The 22,265-nt window shown below is 47.4% G+C and overlaps 1 protein-coding gene across 2 annotated transcripts; it reads left to right on the top strand.

Annotated features, from left to right (window-relative positions):
* The first annotated feature begins 541 nt into the window (after window positions 1–541).
* On the top strand, window positions 542–18,160 carry FOSL2 (FOS like 2, AP-1 transcription factor subunit). Of its 2 annotated transcripts, none has more exons than XM_015622599.2 (4): window positions 542–1,301; window positions 7,182–7,436; window positions 10,976–11,083; window positions 12,545–18,160. In XM_015622599.2, the coding sequence occupies exons 1-4, from the start codon at window positions 1,203–1,205 to the stop codon at window positions 13,055–13,057; spliced, it is 975 nt and encodes a 324-aa protein (XP_015478085.1). In that variant the 5' UTR covers window positions 542–1,202; the 3' UTR covers window positions 13,058–18,160. The 2 variants fall into 2 exon arrangements, with proteins under 2 accessions (XP_015478085.1, XP_015478086.1); XM_015622600.3 differs by lacking the exon at window positions 542–1,301 and adding an exon at window positions 1,330–1,815.
* Window positions 18,161–22,265: the final 4,105 nt, after the last annotated feature.

Raw genomic sequence — 22,265 nt, forward strand, 5'->3', positions numbered from 1 at the left:
GAAAAACGGACCAAGCCCTGGGGCAACCCTGGTGTCGACCACCGTCCTGCAGGGAGAAGAGCTAGATCAAACGTCCCCCGAGACACCGTGGGGGGCAGGACGGTCTGTGGGGCCAGATCTGCGCTCCCTTTCCCGGCTGCCACCCCCCTCTCCCCTCTGCCAGCGGCGCGCCTGTCCCTTTAAATCCCGGCGGCCGGGCAGGGAATCCCTCTCGCAGCGCGTCATCAGCGGCAAGGAAACCCGCGCTCGCGTCGTGCGACGCAAATGACCATTTTTGGCAAAGTGCGACAGCGGACGGCACCAAGCGGGGCGGGGGGAGGCGGGGCCTGCCGGGAACCGGGCGCCGCGCTGGCTTCGCCGCTGCGCCTGCCCAGCCGTAGCGACCCGCACCGTGGGCCCGGGAGGGGCGGGTTCAGCGGGACGGGCGGCGCGGCGGAGGCGGGCGCTGTTCCCCTGCGGCCGGGCCGGCTCCCCCGCCGCGGCGGCAGGTGGGAGGCTCCGCTCTGGCAAGGTGGGGCCGGTGCGCCGCGGGTTTGACGTGTGCGAGTGCACATGGTGCGGCGGCGGCGGCGGCGGGCGGATAATAAGCGAGCGCGGCCGGGGCAATGCCATTGCTCTGAGTCACCGCGGGCGCGCGGAGCTCCCGTTCGCAGCGCCGCCGAGCCGCGGGGCGCAAGACCCGTCTGAGTCACCTTGCGCCGGGAAAAGGGGCGGCCGGTGTGTGGTGGTGGTGGAGGAGGAGGAGGTTGGGGAGGCGGAGGAGAACCGCTCCGCCTGCAGCCCCCGGGGCTGGAGCCGCTCCGCCGGCGGGGAGAGTTTCGCCGGGCAGCGCCGAGAGAGGACATCGGCGAGCGCCCGCTTGAGCGCACGGCTCTGCTTTCGCCGCACCGCCGAGTCCTACCGTCCCGTCCCGCAGGCGCTCGGCTGTCAACTGAGCCACTTTATCATCATTGTTATTATTTTTATTTTTGTTGTCTCTTTATTTTTAATTTTTTTTCTTTTTACCTTTTTTCCCCCCACTTTCTTCCCCATCTCCAAAGCCGTTTTTATTTTTTTTTTTCCCCTTTTCGCGGCGAGCGTTGGGAGGCGAAAGGCAAGAGCTGAAGATTTGGGAGGGAGAAGGGGGCGGGGAGACGGCGAGGGAGCGGCGGGTGTCGGTGTGGGAAGGCGGGGACGCGGCTCCCCCGGCCCGACCTCGGACCATGTACCAGGACTACCCCGGGAACTTCGACACCTCCTCCAGAGGCAGCAGCGGCTCCCCGGGACACCCCGAGACCTACTCGAGTGGCGCAGCCCAGCAGGTAGGGCCGGGTGCTGTCCCTCTTCCCCGGTCCCTCCGGGGGCTGCTCCGAGCTCTCCCGGGACGGGAGTTCACCGCCACGCCCGGGGAGCGGCCGGCGCTTCCTCCGCGGTGGAGGCGCGGACGGCCGTCGTAGAGGCGCCGACCGCGGGGGCGCAGGCGGTGTCGGGGCGTGGGGCTGCCCGCAGCCGCCGCTCCGTCCCGCCGCCCTTAGCGGGGCGCCGCCGTTTGCCTTCCTTCCCTGCCCGCCCGTCCCGGAGCGGTGCCACGACGCGTCCGGAGGGACGCTGACCGGAGTTCCTCGCCTGTCGGGCCGGGAGCATTGTGGGAGGCACGGCCTTCTCCCAGCGGGGAAAGGGAGTGCCCGGCGGGCACTCCGCCGGCCCAGCCCCAAGTGAAGCGGGGTCGGTGGGCGTGGGTGCCGAGCCCCCGCCTGTCGCCCGGGCACCCGCCGCAGCGTCGGGCCGGGACCCGCTCGGCGGTCAAAGGGCTCCTCCGGGCGACTTCACTGCGAGGTCGGTAACGCCAATACAGGGGTGCACCGAACTCTTCCTCCTTCCTGCTTTTGTTCTTGTGAGCTTCTCGCTGTCCATGTTCATCGCGCCTGCCCGGATGGTGCCCGGGACTCGCCCGCAGCACTTTGGGCGGCTTCGCTGCGACTTTGGGAGGTGTCGCCCGAATTATTCGCGGACCTGTTGCAGCCGCCGTGGAATACGGAGGATGGCTGGAAGTGGGCTCTGGGTCTTTCCATCGCCGTGGGTTGTCTGCCCGCTTCTCCCCCACTAAGCTTTGTCTCCGGGGCACTGACACTCTCTTTGCCTTTGCCACGCTGGGACCCCGCGGCCGGCGGCGTGCCGTTCTGCTTAGCCCTCTCCCCGCCCGATCCGTGGTTCTGCCGGGAGCCGCCGGCCGCTCTCCGGCTGACCGAGGTATTTTCCGAGCGGGAGTTTCCTGGGGCTTGCCCGAGCGCTCCCCGGCCCCGCTCAGAACTCAAGCCCCGCTGCCGGGCGGCGCTTCAAGAATGGGGACTATTTCCTGTAGAAGCGCCGTGAATTCACGGACCTGAAAGCCCAGTCGTGTGGTTTGGTACTTTTTTCCTTTTATTTTTCCTAAGAAAATACCTCAGAATGACTTACATGCCTAGATCGACTAAATCTGCCACTTCTGGTGAAGGCATTACACAATCGGTCCAGTTATACAAACTTGGGTTATTTCATAACTTGTTTACATCAGCTGGCCGAGCCTTACTCTTTTTTTGTCTTTTCAGAGTTGGGCTTTCTACCCCCCCACCTTTTTTTTTTTTTCTCACAATATTATTTCTTGTGTGGCTTGTGTAAGCCATCTAACAGTGTGAGAACAGTGTAGCCTTCGCGTCAAGGAGTTATAGGATAATTAAAAGAGAGGAAAGAAAAAAAAAAAAAAAAGGAAAAAAAACTCCAGTCTTAAACTCTGCCAGCCGTACCAGCCCGTGACATTCCTCACATTAAAGAAGTTTTACCAGAAATGACTCGCTGCCGCTCCCTGCCTGCTCCAAACGCATCTCGCTGGTGCCCTCTGCGGGCTGAGGACTGGGTTTCCAGGGATTCTAGCTCAGCTGAAGCTTATTCCCTGGTTTACAGTAAACACTAGGGTAGGGTGGGGGAGCGGGAAGGGGGGCTGAGAAACTGGAAACGCTCGGCAAACTGCAAATTTTCACTCTCCCTTTTTTCCTGTGATTTAACATCTTCTCTAAATTCAGCACTTGCTGCAGGATGCCGTGAAACTCTGTCATCATATTTGTACTGTCACAGACTGAGCAATAATTGTGTTTCCCCCTTTTTCTGGGGCTCTACATCTTCCCCAGGCAGCTCGCGTGCGTGCCGTTTGATATGGGGACCAAAGCCCAGTTTCTAGGGTTACTATCTGAAACAGGGCTTTGAGCAGGACGTTAGCTTAGCGAGAACATAAATATTTTCTTTAAGAATCCGGGACATTTCTCAAGGCCTTGTGCTCCATCTTTCCCTTGATCCTTACAGATGTTGTAGATTAGGATCAAATGTAAGTGTTGCCTTTACCCTAGCAGTTAGGCTGTTCTGCTGATTCTGGTCTTTGGAGAGCTGCAGTTTTATCACTACAAAAAATATGCATTGCTGAAATTTTTTCTTTATTGTGTTTTTTCCCCAAAAGCAAAAAAAAAGATGCATCTGTCACATGCTTAAATGGAAACTGTGTCTCTGAGCCAAAACTTTAATGCTTTTTAATTATTTTTTCCCATACAGCACCACACTGGAACATTTTTCTTTTAAGTTATGTGTCATGCTATTTTCCTAATCACTGACTTGCTATGTGGTAAACATAGACTTTAATGGGAAGAGTTTGTGTACTGTTTCAGAGTGGTCAGCTTTCCCCTGAGATATTATAGCACTGTGTCCAGTTTTCCTTTGAGGAGATGTTCAACATAGGAGAGCTATCAAGGGCTTTGTATTTATTGTAAGGTCTATTACATATACACTATATTTTGATAATTGAGTAATGTTGAATATGCTCTAGGATTTTTTGTGGTCACTTTATTGTTGGCTTTGACACCCCCCCCCCCACCCCCAGACATTATACCCATTTCTTGACTGGTTTCTGGTGCTGCTCAGCACTTAGTTACAGATGTCAGTGAAGGTCCAGAGTAAAGCAAAGACACAGCAGAGTGCCATACAGAAACCTTAAGGTGGAGAAAGGAACCATAAAGCCAGAGCTTGAAATCTCCCCATGCTGTCTGTGCTGCAAAGTTGTGAGCTCCTAATGTAGTCTGCCCCTGCCTGTGGCAGGACTCGCTGGAGCCTCCTCTGTCTGTGGATCTGAGGAGGCTCTCATCCAACCCCATATTTTTAAGGCAGAGCAGAGACTGACCTCAGTTCTTGGCACACTTAATAACAGGACTCTTTCTGTTTGCTGTTTAGTTGTTGGGGTTTTTTAATGATAACTTCATCTGTGTTTGCTTGGGTCAGGAGGAGAGCAGTGGGTTCATGGCTGAGTGCATGCTACGTGTGTAGCCCTGCAATCTGCCTATCACTTCATCTTTTTATAGTGCTCTGAATTCCTTGTAGGGAGGAAGAACTGAGAGCTGGCAGAGAGATGCTTCCAGGAGCCTCTTGTGGGTCAGGAGAGGAGAGCTGTGAGAGGAGAAGGCAGGAGGGGGTCTGGAAAGAGAAGTGGGGAGGTGAGTGAAGGCAGGCAGTGCTGCCAGGCTAGCAGAGGCATTGAAACTCTCTGAGAGGAGGAGGGATGAGGAGAGAAAAGATTGGGCTGCTTTTTGGGAAAAGGTTTGGCACTTCTGTGTGAGGAGTCTGGTTCTCAAAGGGGCTATGCAGGAGAGGTGACAGGGAATTCAGAGCCTGCCACTGCAACCAGAAGCATCCCAAGGGTCAGACCTGATGACCATGGGGCAGAATGTGGGGGGCCAGCAGCATTTTGGCACGGCACAGCTGATCTGGTACAACATCCTAACAGGAAAAGCAAGGTATGTAGGGAAAGCCTGATCAGTCAGGAAACAATGCTTGTAAAACCTAGTGTTAGACTGAGCATACTGTGCCTTAAAACTCAGATTGACACAGCAGTGTGTCCCTTAATTAGCTATCCAGGAAAAATACTGCCTTTGGAAAGTACAGAATACAGGAAAATACAGGTTTGAGGTTTTTGGGTTTTTTTTATTTCTAAGATATTTTGAGTTATTAGAAGGGAAGGTGGTTACAAATACGGGGTATAGCACAGAGAGGAACTGTTCTCCCAGGTCTGCAAGCAAGCATTGTGGAGATGCAGAGGGATGTGTCTGAACTGAGCAGCTCCCCCTTGCTGTCCAGGAGACACTGCTAGTGTTACAGAAGGGTCCTAGATTGAATACAGGAGTGATTGGAAATGGAGCACTTGCTTAGTCAATACTCAGAGCCTGATTTTTGTCAGGTGCTTGTATTTTATGTGGTTGATTTGGTGGTGGATCTCACTCTCTCAACCAAAAATTCCTCTGTTGGGAATTTTTAGCATGTTGTTAGAGTTTAGGGTGTTAGAGGCAAAGGTTAGCTCTGGAATGCCAGTCTCTATGGTAAAGCACCAGAAACTCTCTGGATGTTTTGCAGTCGTAGTTTTCTAGTGTCCCTGCAAAGAAGAGAGGACATTCCTTTTCTGCTTTTTTGATGTGAAAGGGAGGATGGCACAGATAGGTAATGGTCGTGGTAGAAGTCACTTGTGGATCTGGAAGTAGGGCTCAAATCCCTTGAGCTGAGCTCGTGGTTCAACTGGTCTCACACTTCCTTCTGCAAGGTTAAGGTCCTCTTGTGTTCTGGTTATGGAGGCACCAATGCATCCTCTTCTGTGCTATGTGGTCACAGCCTACACCATGCAGAGCAAAGGTGACATGGACTCTGAAATGTGGGATGAGCTGAGGCTGTGTTTGACTCAAGCTCCAAGTAAATCTCTGAGGTGCTGTTGGAGGTTTTACCAAGGTCTTGGCAAAAAGTCGTCTCCTCTGTGTAATTTCCCCACCTGCTTAACTTGACTTACTCATTTCTTCTCTCATCCTTTCTTGCTAGATTTTGAGCTGTTCAGAGGTGTAAGTCAGCAGCTGTCAGTATTCAGACTGGATCTCCTGGTCTTCAGGTGTTCACAGCTCGCTAATGCTGGCCTGTAGCTATCAGCATGTGAAATACTATTTGCAGTAGCCTTGGTTTAACAAAGCTCTTAAGGTGCTTGACTAAGGCACACCTTGAAAAGGAAATCTTTGTTGAAGTGGTGTCCCTTATCTGGGACGCTTACCTGAGCTGAGGTCAGGCTGATGCAAGGGCTCTCGCTTCTCTGGGAAGCTAGGTTGTTGACCTAAGAATGTGCATTTTTCATTTCAATGAAATAATTTCAAGGCTTGCAAGCCAGTGGTGGTGACAGCTGTGAGTCCTATAAGCCCTGTCCCTTGCTGAGTGATTGCTGGAGCAAGGCTTGTCTGTGTGTTAATTCCAGTTTAACCATTGAAAGCATCCTGAAGGAGCTCAGCGTAGACAAAAACATTCTTTCTCTCTGCTTCCCCCTCCGGGGACAAGCAATTGTTTTCCTTGCAATTTAGTGCCAGCATATTATCCAGATGGATTTACCTCTGTCTGAAAGAAGGTGTACATATATTTTGGAGGCGATCATTAAGCTGCTGCCTTGGTTTTACTGCTGCCTTGTTTTGTCTAGACAGTGCAGAGAGCTGCAGGGAACTTGTCCGATCTGAATCCTAAGAACTATTTTATAGGCTGCTATTAAAATACATATCCTCGCACGTAACCATCTCAGGGCTGGGTTTCTTGGTGAGCACAGAGCTACTGAAGGAGAAGCAGGCTGCTGTTCTTGTCATACCAAGCCCTACATGAACCAAGCCCAAATTTCAGGGTGATCCTTTGGTGAAAGGAGGCTTTGCTCTACTTGGTAACGGCATTTCAGAACTGAAGTTTCTCTTCCTTTTCTTTGGGCTTGAAGAGAAGTGTTTCTCTAGAAACTCCTTAATTCCCCTTTTGCTCCATGCTGGAAGGAGTGGTGAGCACTGGCAGGAGGTGGCAGCAGTGTGGACAGTGCCTGAGTGGGGAGACTGCACTAGGGTATGCTGCAGAGGTGTTTGGGGAAGAGGAAAGGGGTTGGGAGAGGGCAGGGCTGCTCTGGAGGGGAAGTTCCTGAGCCCACTGCCTTCCTCAGAGGACTGTGGCAGGCAGGGGCAGCTTAAGATGCTGCAGAGGCACCAGCTACTGGTGTTTTCGCTTCAGGTGCTGCTTTGATCCTTACTGGTTCTGCTCCTGAGTGCCTAGCTGGTTTCACAGTAACCACTTATGTTCTGCTCTCATTGATGGTCTCTTTGCTCCTGTCCCTCTTCTCCTGCCTTTCCTCCCAGAAATTTCGAGTAGATATGCCAGGATCAGGCAGTGCTTTTATCCCTACAATCAACGCCATCACAACCAGCCAAGACCTGCAGTGGATGGTCCAGCCCACCGTCATCACCTCCATGTCAAGCCCTTACTCCCGTTCGCACCCCTACAGCCACCCGCTGCCCCCGCTGTCTTCGGTGGCTGGACACACAGCTCTCCAGCGTCCTGGTGTCATCAAAACCATCGGGACCACAGTGGGACGGAGACGGAGAGATGAGCAGGTAACTACAGTGGGGAGAGCAGCTGGGAGTGCCTTGAAAAGAGACAGAGATTTTCCCCCTCACCACTCATGAGATCTCCCAGCACCACAGGGGAGTACCAAGGTCCATCCCTGGTGCTGTAGACATGCTGGGGCTTCTTAGGGTGGTGTAGGGTGTAAGCTGGAGGGTGACTTTTATTGCTGACTCCTCATCATATGGTGAGATTTATCCAGTTTACCCAAGTGTTTGTTTCATCAAACACTGTGCATCACCAGCTCACATTGCAGCTTGGTCTCAAAAGCAGGTGAAACTCTGAAGTTGAGCCCTGGGTTTCAGTTTGAGTGTCTCTACCACTCCAGGCAGAAGGAAACCTCCAAGAAAGCAGAGCAGCTTTCATATAGATCCTTTACAAATCTGACACCAAATTACATCAACTAGTGTTTTCCATCAGCTTTGTAGCTGCTAGCACTGCTCCAGTCTCTATTTGTGTGATGCCCCCAGTACCAGCCTGCATCATGCAGGGAAGAGCAGCTTCCCTAAAACACCTCAGCTCTAATATGAAGTGCCTTCTGGATGACTGGGATCTAAATCCACCTTCCCACTACAGACCTGGAATCGCTTGATTTTTTTCGGAGCGCTTGGGTGGGGGATCCCATAAGAGATTTCTCTGCTCCAAACCCAGTGATATTTTCATAACTGGCATGGGGAGGCTTGTATTATTGCTGCCCGGTGTTCAGCTTCCTGATGGGATTATCAAGCTCTGACTCTGGATCTGGTGGACTAGGTGCAGGCATGTCATCTTCTGGAAATCAGCACTGTTGTTCTTATCTTAGTAAGAATCACTTTCTCCAGGGCTGTCTGGTGAGCAGCTACTCAAAGTCCTAGGCTGATTTCTCTTTTAAAAAATAATAATAGAAAAAATCTGACTAAACTCCCCGAGTTGTTCCCAAGCAGCATTTGTGTGGGTTGCTGCAGAGCAGTGCAGTGAGACACCCTCCAGACATGAACGGATGCTGCTGTGTGAGGTCTGTTTCTAATAAGACCAGCTCCACTTCTACGTAATCTGTTTTGATTCAGTCCGATTATTTTATGTGGAGTTGCTGTCTGATTTAGACCCAAGAGGTTAGAAGTCAGAGTTTAGCAGTACCTCTGTGTGGGGAGCTGGTACGGCTGCAGTGAGGACCCTTTTCTGGGAGGAAGGATGGGGTAACCATGGTGGTTCTGGTATGTGCCAGCCTTTTCCACCAGCTGGAGCTACTTCCCTGTTCCCTGCATGCAGGGCTGATGTCCAAAGGCAAAGAAAGTCTTACAGAACTGGAGGAATAATTAGCAACAACTAATTTGTTTGACAAATGCTGCCTCTGTGTTCACAAATTGGCTGTGAAGAGATCACCATATTCTCTGCTTTATTTGTTATTCTGAGTTATTTGCTGAAGGATTGGTGCCAAGCAATTCCTGGCCTGTGGCTTATTTGCAAGCCGATCATTATGGGTCATTCAAAGCCAAGTCCTTTTGATTAGACACGTGATAAGGCACTACCCAGGCATTTTACTATGGCCCTTTGGCTCAGGTTTCCACAACTGGTGCTTTGACCACCACATCGGAGTGTCTTTTTGGAAAACATTGTGTAACGCTTTATGAAAAGAGCCTGTTTTGATGAATGTTCCTGACAGTGAATGCACGTATTGGGCTTGGACAAGCTATGGATAGTGTGTACAGCATGGGCAAAAAGACTGCCCAATCCAACCACTTTCAAACAAATCTAGCAGCTACTGATGGAATATTCCTTTTTAGCTCTGGTAAAATGTTAAGAACATCCATCCAGATTAGGGGCTTCTGCCCCACCTGTGCAGTTTTTGCAAAGCAGAGTCTCTGAAACAGATAATTTTTTAATTGCTGAAGGCTCTCGGAGCAGAAATTTTATTCCAAACATATTTCAATGAGATCTGTACATTAAAGGGCTCTTGAAAATTTTACACAGGGGTCCCAAGTAAGCATAGCTTCTGTGTGTATGGTCAGTGCTTTGCCATACTGGAGATATTTGTGTGCAAATACATTTTTACCCTGCACTCATATGGGGTGGGAGGTGAGTGGGAGGAGCTGTAGCAGGGAGAGCTCCTTACTGGGGGAAAAATGCTGCTTAGCAAAGTGGAGGTACTGCCCCCCCCCCCCCCCCCCCCCCCAAGATGGACATTGTGATGGAAAAAGCTTTTGGGCCTATATTCTGTGTCCTGCAATCCTGGAATTGCTTGTGTTGCTCAGTGAGCATTCAGGGGCTCATATTACATGCAGGTGAAATCACAGGCACAGATCAGATCCTGAAAAAAGCTGAAATGAGCGAGTGGAAAGCCCAGAGCCTGAAGTAAACTTACTCAAACTGCAAACATCAAACTTAGGGAGCTAGAGCAAGCCAAAACAAACTAGGTTGAGGTTGGAGTAAAATTAACAATAAAAAGAAAAGATAGTAAAACTGTGAATGTCTCACTTGTGACATTGACAGTGCATGAGGATATTAAAACTGAAGCTTCTCTGAAGAGGTGTTTCCATTCTCTGCTGGCAATCTGTGAGACATGTGCTTTGCCAGGTGTCAGGGTTTTGCTTTCATTTACAGTCACCAGGCCAGAGTCCCTGCAGCACACATGTGCTGGGTGAAACATAAGGCACAAGGCTGGAGTGCAGGGCTGAGCACGTGTCCAGAATCCCCATGCTGAGCTGTCTGCATGGCTTCTGCATGCGGGGTGCCACAGCAGAGTGGGGCCACACTTGCCCACTCTGTGCCCTGCTGTACTGACTCCCTGGCTTTGGCCATGGCACAAATCTATCTGCTGCTGATGGGGTTTGTAAAACCTTGTCTCAAACCCCAAAAGCTAGGCATAGCTTCGACCAGGTCTTGTGAGCTCCTACTCACTTCCTCTGGTTTCACAAGAGTGTAACTGCATGGGTTTTTATGGAATTGCTCCTGATTTACATCAGTGAGGATGTCAGCTGGCCTCAAGAAGCCCTTGATATCGCTGGAGCCTTGCCTGCTGATGCAAGAAGCAGTGTGTTATCTTGCTGAGTGCTCAAAAACCTGAGGTCAGATTTTTGGGTGGTGTAAATCATTGTTGCTTCACGGACTTCATGGGAGCTCTGCTGATTTCCCTATCTTTCCCTGTACACTATCCCGACCTTCAAGCAAACAACTATTTTTGTGTGGGAAGCAGCAGATATTTTCTTTCAAGAAAGGCACTTACAACATTGTGCTCTGGTTTTGCTTAATGTACCACCCAAGTTGTGAAACAGTCAGAGCATCATTTATCTGTTTGGCCTTGGTGCAGATTAACTGTCCTCTTACACAATCCTCTCCCTGTGCCCTGCTCCTTCTACTCACCCTTCCGCTAAGACCTGGTGCAGGCAGAGATACTGCATGCTTTCATCTTCTGCTGACATCAATGATGAGGGGGAGTGCTCGGCATCCTGCTAGACCAGGCTTTTTTCCTTTGCATTGCAGTTAAATCCTCACAAACTTTAAGGAAAGCCTTGCTCAGATCTGATTGGATTTTCTTGGTACTTGCCCACAGCTGTCACCGGAGGAAGAAGAGAAACGAAGGATCCGGAGAGAGAGGAATAAGCTGGCAGCTGCTAAGTGTCGTAACAGGCGTCGAGAGCTAACAGAGAAACTCCAGGCGGTATGTACCCTGCGTACATTTCTTCTCTCTCATTACCCACCCTTCCGATCAGCTCCAAGGGCGTTGTTCTTCCTCCACCAGCATGTTTGAGAAGATGCTTCAAATACACTCTGCCTTTCTTGTCCAAGGCTGCCCAAGGGTACTGTTCCTATATCAACAGTAACTGATGAGGAGGACTTGGGCCTGGAGCTTAAGACCCTAAAATTCTCTTTCCTGAGTGCTCAAAATGTCCTAGGAGCTCTCTTCTCTCCTTGGTTCTCAACTAACTAGCACAAGTCTCCCTGACTCTGGTCACCTTTCATAAGTGGAAATAAAGACACTGTGTGCCTCACAGGCAGGCTTTAAAGAGAAAAGCACCAAAGAGGTAGGATCATCTAAAAGCTGTAGGAAACAAGGCAGATATGTGTACCTATCAAAGCTATACCCTTTAAGCTTACTCCTTCTTTGGAGGTGGGATAGTAACTCACTGACTTCAAAAAGGAAGCACCACAGAGATATGTACCCTGATACTGTATGAGTAGTAATTAGTAAAGCTGGAGAAGGTAGAACTGAGCATAAGAACAAAGGGATGATGGGTAAGGCACTGGTTGAAGAGAAGACAAGATTGGGCTGTGTGGAATTAGCTGGAGGAAAGGCTTCAGTGTTCCTGGTCAAGAACCAAGAGCCTGGTTTTATCCAATGATCTTGTTAACAAGCACAGCAGCAGTGAAAGCACACCTGTCAAATGTGCTACTGCTTCAAATTAGGAGGTGTTCTCAGTGTAGGGGAGGCAGGATATCCTATAGAAATGTTGTGACTAAAGTGATAGAAGTGAGAGCAGTGTGCAAAGTGGGAAGTCATATCCTGAAGGGCTGAGTGTGAGTTTTGTGAAGTTACGAGTTCCTCACATGGGAAGGTACTAACTGCTCCCAGACTGACTATGATCCATCTGCATGATGTGACCATGGGAAAACTAAATGTATTAATCGTAGGATGCATCAGGGGGTGATCTAATGTTAGTCCTTTGGGCAAGAGTTAGACAAGTGTCAGACCTAAACTGGAATATGCACTAAAGAAATAAAATGGAAACAGTTTAGCGACTGCTATAGACTACCTCTGTCAAAGTGCAAAGAATATTACTAGCCTAACATAATAAAACAATGGGAGGAGATCTGGGTCCTCTGCTAAGGTGTCTGTCAGGCAGGGAGCAAGGGAGAAGACTGAAGTCACAGGCCAAGACAGTAGCAAAAACTTGCCATCAGAAAATTAAGGCAAATTCGTGAGATTATAACCCTTAGATGGTGATGTTTGGGAGACATGTGAAACATAAGATGCTCCACTGGCAATGACCTGGTTGTCTGCTTGGCTCATTAAGAGTCTGGGTGTATCTGCCTGTGCCAGATGGGGTCTGGACTTGGTGGCCCTGTTCCATGTGAGTAGTTTGAGCCTTTGCTATTTTATTTATTCCCTTTTTGTCTGCAGGAAACTGAAGTACTGGAGGAGGAGAAGTCAGTGCTGCAAAAGGAGATTGCTGAGCTCCAGAAGGAGAAGGAGAAGCTGGAGTTTATGCTGGTGGCTCATAGCCCTGTGTGCAAAATCAGCCCCGAGGAACGTCGGAGCCCACCATCCAGCAGCCTCCAGAGCATTAGGACTGGAGCAAGTGGAGCTGTGGTGGTGAAGCAGGAGCCTGTGGAGGAAGAGATCCCATCTTCCTCTTTGGTCCTTGACAAAGCCCAGAGGTCTGTCATTAAGCCCATCAGCATTGCTGGAGGTTTTTATGGGGAGGAGGTGGCACTCAACACTCCCATTGTGGTGACCTCAACACCAGCCATCACTCCTGGCTCTTCCAACTTGGTGTTCACCTACCCTAACGTGTTGGATCAGGAGTCTCCTCTCTCCCCTTCTGAGTCCTGCTCCAAAGCTCACCGGAGGAGCAGCAGCAGCGGGGACCAGTCCTCAGATTCTTTGAACTCTCCCACCTTGCTGGCATTGTAATCCCCCTGCAGCTCCCCATTTTGCCAGTGTGTTATATCCCCCACAGCACCATGGGGGGAGCCCCCTCCATGGGATTAGAGACAGGCACAGGATCGTTCAAGCACAAGGGCAGCAAGAACAAGGATGGGGAAGTGCTACAGCTCCAGGAAGGAGAGTGAGGACCAACGCCAGCTCCCTGGAGGCAGGAAACAGGAGGGTGGGACTGACATGCCAGGGTTGTTCGGAGAGGGTGATGTCCCCTCTGTAGGGACTGCCCATGGAAACCTCTTTGTGGCTATAGTGGACTTGGGGAGCACTCCTGGCCAGGACTAAAGGCGAGCTGCAGACAGTTGCTAGTCATTCCTTTCCTTTGTGGATTGACCTGATCGGTTGTGCTCTGTGCTTAAATCATTCTGGTTAGTGGTCTTACAACTTCTCTCTTTTGTGCTTGCTCTCTCTCTCTCTCTCTGCTTATTATTTCCAATGTTGTCGATCCCATTACATTTCACTCAGTTACTCTGAACTCTAAAGTCTTATTAGGATCTGACCTCTTGGGAATAGCTGTGGAAAACATGTAGGGTTGCCCAGACAGAGGGATGACAGCTGGGAAGACCAGGAGATGGGGGGGACCAAGAGGAGCCCAAGAGCTCAGCAGCAAGGGCAGAGCTTGTAGTCTCTAGCCTGAGGCACAGAGACAGCAGGAGGCTCATGTGGAAGCCTTTCTTTTTTAAAAAGATATATTTATCCCCTTGGGCTCCTCAAAAAAACAAGTTAGCATCTCAGGGCCAAAGTAGCATCAGAAAAGCTGCTGTGCTGACACGTAGCAGTCTCTGGCAGGGTTTTACCCTAGTTCACTGGATATCAAGTCTGCTGCTTGTTTACTTTTCCTGGGCTGCCTGCTGTCTAGGGAGTATTACATCTTCCTTCCCATCAGGGCTCCTGACTCAGAGGCTGATCTCTTCCTGTTAGTAAGTCTTCCCCTCCCCTTGGCCATTTGCAGAACATGCTACAAAAAAAAAGGTGGCACCACATGCCTATAAATCTAGGATGGAGACTGGCAGCAGCTGAGACAGTGAAATTAGCTGGCTGTACCCTTGCTGATTTTTTCATTGTTGGGAAACAAAGCAGCATGTATCCACCAGCACAGCATAGGCCACAAGGCCCCAGCTCCTGACCAGGCAGGAATGGCATGGATAAAGTGTTGACCCTGTTGAACTAAAACAGCTTCTGACAAGCTCTGGCAAATGACAGATTGACAGTTGGTGAAAATCATTTGGCATTATTTGCCCCTTTGTCTTTGGCCTCTGGTTTTTCTTTGCATTACAGTTGATCTCATTTTGTTGTGGTTGATTGGCCTGAAGACAAAGAATCAAACCAAAGGGCTCTTTCCCTAGTCTTGGGTCCTTCTCTAGCCCATGGACTTGACTGTTAGTACTAAGTGCTTACAGAGAGCAGAAGCTCTCCAGTGCTCATGTTCACCACTGAAAACAGAAATGTGTGTAATCTGTTTCTGCTTGGAGCCAAGCTCAATTCCTGTTGATGTCAAGGCACTGGCAAACCATGACCCTGTGCACGCTAGGATTGCCCAGCTTGCCAGCTAAACTGCTTAGGAGATAGCTCTTTGGTCCTGCTTATTGAAGCTGTGGTGTCAGCTATTTTTTTTGGTGTGAGATTGTCTTTTTCTTTTATACACACACACACACACATAATTTTTTTTAATTTTTTTTTTAATCAACCAAAACTTGGACATTTCTTGTTCAGGCTGGACCTGGAGAAATGCAACATACATTATAGGGCTAGCTGTAAGAGATGCAATACTGCTGCAGTCCCCACCAACTCCACTGGAAATTTATAGGGTTTAGTCTTGTGGAACTGGAACTTTACTCAGCAGGGGTGGCTTCTGTCAAACTCTGGCCACTCCCATTCCTTGAATCATTTCAAAGGGACACTATTCTGCATCTAAAGGTGGACTTTGACTTTTTTATTATAACTATTATTTTTAACCCAGGTATTTACCAAACCTGCTAGAAATATGTGAGTGATCTTTTTGCTTCATAAAGCTGATTGGATTTAGGCTTTTTCTATATTGCTTAAACACTTCCATTTTGATATTGGTGCTACAGGTTTCAAATGGAGGTTCTGCAGAAAGTGAAATTAGTTAAAGGAGTTGTATTGTCTTTACATGTACATCAAAACTTCCTTTTTAATAAAGTAGATCTTAAATTTCTCATAGTTAGCAGAGAGGATACACTTTTCCTGGGGTTTTACATAGATGATATCACTTTAGGTGAAACTACAGCTTCTCTGTTTCTGTTTTGCCAAATGCTTGTTTGGGCCACTCTGGACTGAAAACCTAAAGCTATTAATAAAACATTTCGGCATGTAATTTCCACACATTTTTGAGAACACACCACTGACAAGTGGTGGGTGAATCCTAAAATGATGCATCTACTTTTGAGGCTAGCTGACCAGGATTGCTGTCTCTTGTGAGATCAGGAACATCCACCCCTTGTAGGGGTTTCAGGTAGTCAGGTGTCTCCTCAGATCTAACTGGTGGAACAAGAGAAACCTACCTTTGCTTCTGGCCACTGAATCATTGCCAAAAGGAGGTGCAGCTGGTCTTTGTCCACTGCCTCCTGCCTGGTCATTTGCTCAAAGAAAATATGCTCCCCTTTCCGGACCTGTGATACTGATGGAAGCCATGTGAAACTGCTCAGAAAAGAGGATTATTTTCTGCTGTTTGGAAAAAGCCCCAGAGACCTTGTGCCTGTCCGTTTTCTCCCTCAAGTCTCTCAAACAATGTCTGTGTTGGGATCACTCATCTCTGGCCTTTTCTATTTTGTGGATCAGCCTTACTTTTGTTTAGTTTCTTGCAGGCAGGTACAACTTCACTTCTGTTCTGGTCTGGCCCTACATTCTTCTTTTCTTCATTTCTGGTGTGCTCTTTGGGAACTGATTGTCCTTCCCATGCCCAAAATGTTATTTTCCATGAGCACCTTCCCTGCCAATTCCTATATGTAGTGTCTCCATGTTCTGCATGTAGTGGGGATGTGGGAGCTGTTGTAACTTGTGCTGACAGAGTTGTTGAAGTCAATAGAAAAAGGCCCAGGGAATTTCAGCTGGTATCGGGTCAGTGCCCTGGTGACTGGCCCAACAAAGTCTCTCCTAACATCCTAAATTAATCGATGCCAAACTGGGAGGAGTAGTAGCAGCTGCATTGAAGGAAACATTCAGCTTCTAGGTGATGTTTGCCATTCCAGTTCTGCCCTCATTCCTTCTTTTCCTTTCACGGTTGTGGCATTGCCTTCATATATTCCTTTCTTGTAGATGTGGAGACTGGGTAAGTCTCAATCCACTTGTGGTGTGATGGGATTTGGGACCAACATGCTGGGGACAGTAGCTCTCTGTTGTGTTTTTATAATTATTATTTAAATGATCTATTTAGTTTATCTGAACTTTTAATTTTGCTGCTTACTGTATGTAGGATCCACCTGGCCTTCATCCTAAATGAAAAGAAAAAAACAAAATGAAAACAAACCTAAGACACCTCCCTTCTCCTTGGTCTCTTATTTATTGGCAGGCAGCCGTCTTGTGCCTGCTCTAGCAGATTTGCCTGCCATTAATTTAACATCCTCCCAAATCACATTCCTGGTGTTTGGTTGTTGCTTCTTTTTTTCTTTTTGTTACTGTTTTGGTTTTTTTTTTCATTCTAAAACAGACTTCTGAAATATAAGAAATCTTATTATCATGACACAAGTTCATTTTCATTAGGAAGGCCAAGTCAAACATTTTAAGAGGTGGGGGGAACAATATACATTTATTTCTTATTTATTTATCATGTTTACATCTTTTTTTTTTCTGTTCAAGACTTGGATATAATAAAGAAAGCATTAAAAATACTACAATCTTCTTTTTTTTTTTTTTAGGCTAATAATTTTTGATTCCTTAAATAAAAGAATCTGAGTTTTGTTGTCTGTATAAAATGTAAAAAGAGATAAGTTTTTAAAGATGCATTACCATTCCTCTGTGAATAGTAGGTGGAGTTCAGGACAAATCTCAGAATACAAGATAATAATAAAATCTCATCCTGCTTTACTTAATTGTTCCCCTCCTATCCTGTATGATTAAAGGGTTATTCCACTTTCTTGTTTGTGGTTACTTGATGTTAAAACCATATTAAAATGTGTAGGAAATAGGTATCCAGTTGTTATTGCTCAGTGAGAGGATAAACTGTTGTATATATCTTGATATACTGTGTAGTTCAAAATAACATCAGTAAGGGATAGTGCATCTTTATTAGAGTGATAAGTTACTAGTGTCACTAAAGTCTGCTTTGAGATCCAGAAAGGGCCTGGTTCTGATTCCACTCACATGGAACAAATTCAAAGCATTAGTAGCATTTTGCTGCTGTGAAGCAGGAGTCAGTAGTGAAATGAAGTCTCAGTGACTAATAGGTGACCATGAGGATTGTTGAAGGTTTGAGGGCACCATTATCTTTTTTTCCTCAAAAGTTTTAGATCATGCATTTTCTTTTTTACTGTCTGCAGTGAAATAGTTTCTGCCTCAGAAGTTCTTAAAGATGACTGCTGAAGTGGGACCTTTCTTTTCTCATAGTGATGTTGACGTCATTTTTGCAGTTTTGGGGAATTTCAGCTCTGAGGCATTCTCTCTGATATTGTGTCTTTTCTGTTCTAATTATTTTACTGAATTATAGGCCTAGACTATTTGCACTAAAACAAAAAGCTTGTTAGAGAAAGCTTGCTGCTACAAAAGAAAGAACATACAAAAATGGTTTTGCTTTTACAATTTTAACAGAGTAGCATTTTGTAGAATGAAATCAATCTAGACAGAAAAGAAAAAATTACTTTTCTTTTTTCCTCTGCACCTTCTCCCCCCCATACTCCTTTCTTTTCATCCAATTCCTCAGTGGTATGATGTTACCCCCTTCTGTTTTGGTGCTCAGTTGTAATGATTGGCTGTATTATTGACTATGCTGCGGAGTTATGACACTTGTAAATCTCATTTTAATGATATTGTGGACACTTTTGTATAGCAAGAACTAACTGGAGTTCTCTCTGTTAATTGAAGTCATTAAAAAGCTCCCTTTGCCATGAACAAGTAAAAGCTTGCATGTTTCTTCACTATGAACAAATGGGTTCAGCATTGCCAGGTGCCTGGTTGCAGCACATTTCAAGGCTTCTTTCATAAGAGCAGCTGCAATCCTGACAGCTGTTACCTGTAACAATGGTAGATGGGGCAGAGGCTAGCAGAGCAGCCCACCTGGGCTAAGAGGAAAACAAAACACTAATCCTTTCATCCTGGCTTCAAAAAGGAAAAGGATAGAGGTAGACAATGTGTGCTGACTTTTTTTGTTTGTTTGTTTGTTTTAAATATCCTCAAGCAGAAGGAGTCAAAGCTTCTGCTCTGAAAACTTGGGGTGGAGAGCATGGTTGCTTCACTGGCAGCAAGGAGGAGGTTAAGATGGAATTCCCTTGCTTGCCTTGGGAAAGCTCCAGCCTCTGGAGTGGAAGGAACTCAAATACATCATGTTAGGAGTGGAGGATGTCACATTCAAGTTCAAAATGAAACATCAGTGGGAAAGGAGAATAGGTGAATCATGGCCTGCCAAGCTGGCACCAGACCAAGCTTCTTCTTACTCATGGACTTCCTTAAGAGTAATGTCTGCACTGGTTTCCTGCTGGTCCCTGTCCCTTGTTTTGTTTTTTTTTTACCCTCTTTTTTGCTTTTTTTATTTTTTAACCCATGTTCTCACAATTCTATGGGAAAGGAGATGAGAGATGCTGGATTAAGTTATATGGTGTATGGAAACTATTTGTGAAGTTATAGGGAATGCTGGAGGTATTGGTTACCAGAAGAGGGAATACATGCACATGCCTGTGTGAAATGAGCTCAGCTCTCAGGAATCCATACTGTAGGAAAGTTGACATGAAATCAGCATAAGAGGGTTTGAGCTTTAGAGCAGGACCCTGCCTTAGGGTCAAGGATGACAGAGGAGTAAGGGAGAGCCTATGGTAAGCTTTTTCTAAATGCACTTGTCCTGGTATGGCTAAAGGAAAAAGCAGATATTCTAGCTGGTATGGCAACTACAAACAAATATGCCAAAGGAGCATCATCTCTTAATATCTAACTCCATTGGGCCTTGGGCATGGCGGGGGAGTCCCCATTTGATCTCCTACTTCATACAAGCCTTCTCCAATGAGAGTGCTTCCAGGATTTCCTTCCTCTCAAAGGGCTTTCCCGTTACACTGCTGCACAGAGTCATTCAGTCTCAATTTTGTCAAATCAGCTCCTTTGGCAGTGTATACCTCCTCCGCCCCCTCCCAAAAAAAGGCTAACAGGCAGATATGTTCTTGCTCCCTAAGCTCCTGTTTGCTCACAGCGCCCTTCAGAAAGGCTTAATGTTGCTTGACTGCAAATGCTGCTTGCGAGGCCCAGCCTCCCACCTGATTTTCTCCCAGCAGTGGCTGGCTGTGACTGCCTTTGATCATCATTAGCTGTGGACCCTGGAACGTCCACAGCAGTTACTGTAATTTGGTTATGAAGGATGAAATTGCACAGCAGAGAAAACTTTTCCACCAGTCTTCTAGCTTTGAGAGGCAGAATTCTATCATTTTGACATGGAAATTATATTTTTTCCAACATCCTCATCTTGGTTTAGATCACTTTACATAGGGAATTTCCCCTCCTTCCAAAACAGGCTCATCCTCTCTCTACCCTGCAATGCCCTAACCCTGTGATGAGAGAGAGTGATCTGTATCTTACCACAGGGTAGGCAGAGTTGTACTGGAAGAGAGATTAACCATTCCTTTTGCAGGAAAGTCTGTGAGGGACATCTGCATCAAAAACTCTTCCATCAGGATCAGTATACATCCCAATGATGTATTTAGTGCATACAATCATGGAAAGAGACTCCCCATTCTCTTTTGTCTCTCCCCAGAATATGATACTCATCTCTGGAGTTCTCCTTGTGGTCATATTTCTTATTGACCAAAGCACTGGCTCCTCTCTCCAAGCTGCATGTGTGGGTAGCCCAGTCTTCTTACCTGGAGTGGAGACCCCACCTGGAACAGAGCTTTTGTGGTAAGAGAAAGCCTAGAGGAGTTGCCTGAATATATCATGCTAGAGAATCTCAAGTTGTCAGATGAAGGCTTCTGGTGATTTTTTCTTTTTTTTCACTTTTAAAATTTTATCTAGAACCTGTAGGAGCAGCTACAGGAACACTGCAGAAATTCTGCCGTCAATGGAAAGAACAAGCATGTGTTAAATCTGAAGAAAGCTTAATGGCAAGGAGAGCTGGAGTGGGAGTGTGGGGGAAAGGAGGGCATCCAGAACACTGGTTTGAAGTGATGTTTCCACTGCCATGTGGGAAGGATGTGACAGAGAAATAGTGACATGGTTATTGCATCAGATACCCCAAAGTGGAAAAAATGACGCATTAAAAAATGCCCATAAAACACTACACTGTATGGTCCTGTTCTACTGATATCTCTATGTCCTGAAATTTCATATCATTTTAACAAGTGTTTCTGCTCAGTCTTACATGGCACTAGTGAGGCTTCCATTCAGCAGTGTCAGGGCAATGAACAGTGCAGATGGATTATCAGATGGGCGGAAGTTGCTGGCACCCTCTCAATAGGGCTGAGGTTTAAATGAAAGTTTTTCATGTGTGTTCCAGTGTAGTGATATCCAGTACACCTCAGGAAGATATTCCTTGATGAAGACAGGACAAGGCTGGGAGGAAAGGCCAAGACAGCTGGGAATATTTGGCTATGAGAAAAGAAGGCTAAGGGAGGATCTAACCAAAGTGTGTCAATACCTCATGGGGGTAGGGAACAAAGGAGATGCAATCATGCTTTTTGCAGTAGTACCAAGTGACAGGATGAGAGGCGATGGTCACAATTTGTAACAGAGGACATGAAAGTAACTTTTTCACTGAGAAGGTGGTCAAACACTGGCATAGGTTGACCAGGGAAGTTTGTGGAGACTCCATTCTTGGAGACATTCAAAACTAGACTGTACGTGGCTCTCAGCAGTCTGCTCCAACTGACCCTGCTTGAGCAAAAGGGTGGACGGGACATTCTCCTGTGATGTCTTCCAATCTCAATCATTCTGTGTTTCTGCTTTTCATTCCACATAGTCCTGAAGGAACATATTGTGAGCATATTTCTTTCCCCCTCGCAGTGCTATCTCATCTGAACCCCAGAATTCCTCTGTACTAAATATCAGCCTTTTGATGCTAGCTATGCAAGGTCAAACAGATAAGGACTAAGCTGAGAGGAGGCTATCATGGCAGACAAGAATGTAAACTGTTCAGCTTGTTGCAGTGTCAGATTTCCTTTTTAATTTTGCATGCTCCATTCCACAGACTAGTTTGGAGGAAGAGAGGGAGACAGGCCTTACAAGGCTGTGATCTAGATCCTGCATCCCACAAATGATTCTCTGCAAGTCCACAGGCAGTGCCAGGAACTGTTGCCTATTTGCCTTTTGCAGGCTTTCCTACTGTTTTCTCCTCTCAGGAAAAAGTAGTTTCTCAAGTTCCCTAGAAAAGTAAGTAAGAATCTACAGCTGATGATCCTGGGTGAGCTTGTGGGTCAGGCACAATCCCTTAACTGAGCAAAGAGTTCCCTCTGGCCCCTCATCCTATTTCTGTAAACCTGTTTGGGCTCCCAGACTCAGGCAAATTCATCAGTGGCTCCTAATGATGACACACACTCCTGCTGGTGATTACTGATGTGAACCACCACAGCAGGAGACGCTGAGTTTGGGCAAAGGGAGGAAATAGGTCAGTTCTTTTCCTTTGGGTAGCTCAAGCTGGTCAAGCACTGGATGCTCTAATTCACTAATTCCTGTTTGAGTTGCTTACCTCATATTGCCATTCTGAAATGTACTTAATTCAGTTTTGAAACTGTTTGTTTCATGTTAATGAGGGTAGAGCAACAGACACCAGCCTGTGGGCTTTAAAGGCCTACATGCCAGAGGCCCATGAATAATCTAGGGGAAAGGTGAGCTCATGAACCCTCCACATCTTAGATTGCCCTAGAGTCTAGCGAGGCACAGCCCTGCTCTGACCCCTTGGAGCCAGAGCTTTGGGCAGGCCATCAGGACCAGCAGCACCAGCAGCCTCGTGCCTTAGGAATTAGTTGCCACAGCCTTTGTTCTAGGCTGATCCTGATTTGAAAGGCTGCAACCCTTCACTCCTCCCTGCCTG

The sequence above is a fragment of the Parus major genome, chromosome 3 (genome assembly GCF_001522545.3).
Source record: "Parus major isolate Abel chromosome 3, Parus_major1.1, whole genome shotgun sequence".
Lineage (NCBI taxonomy): Eukaryota > Metazoa > Chordata > Aves > Passeriformes > Paridae > Parus > Parus major.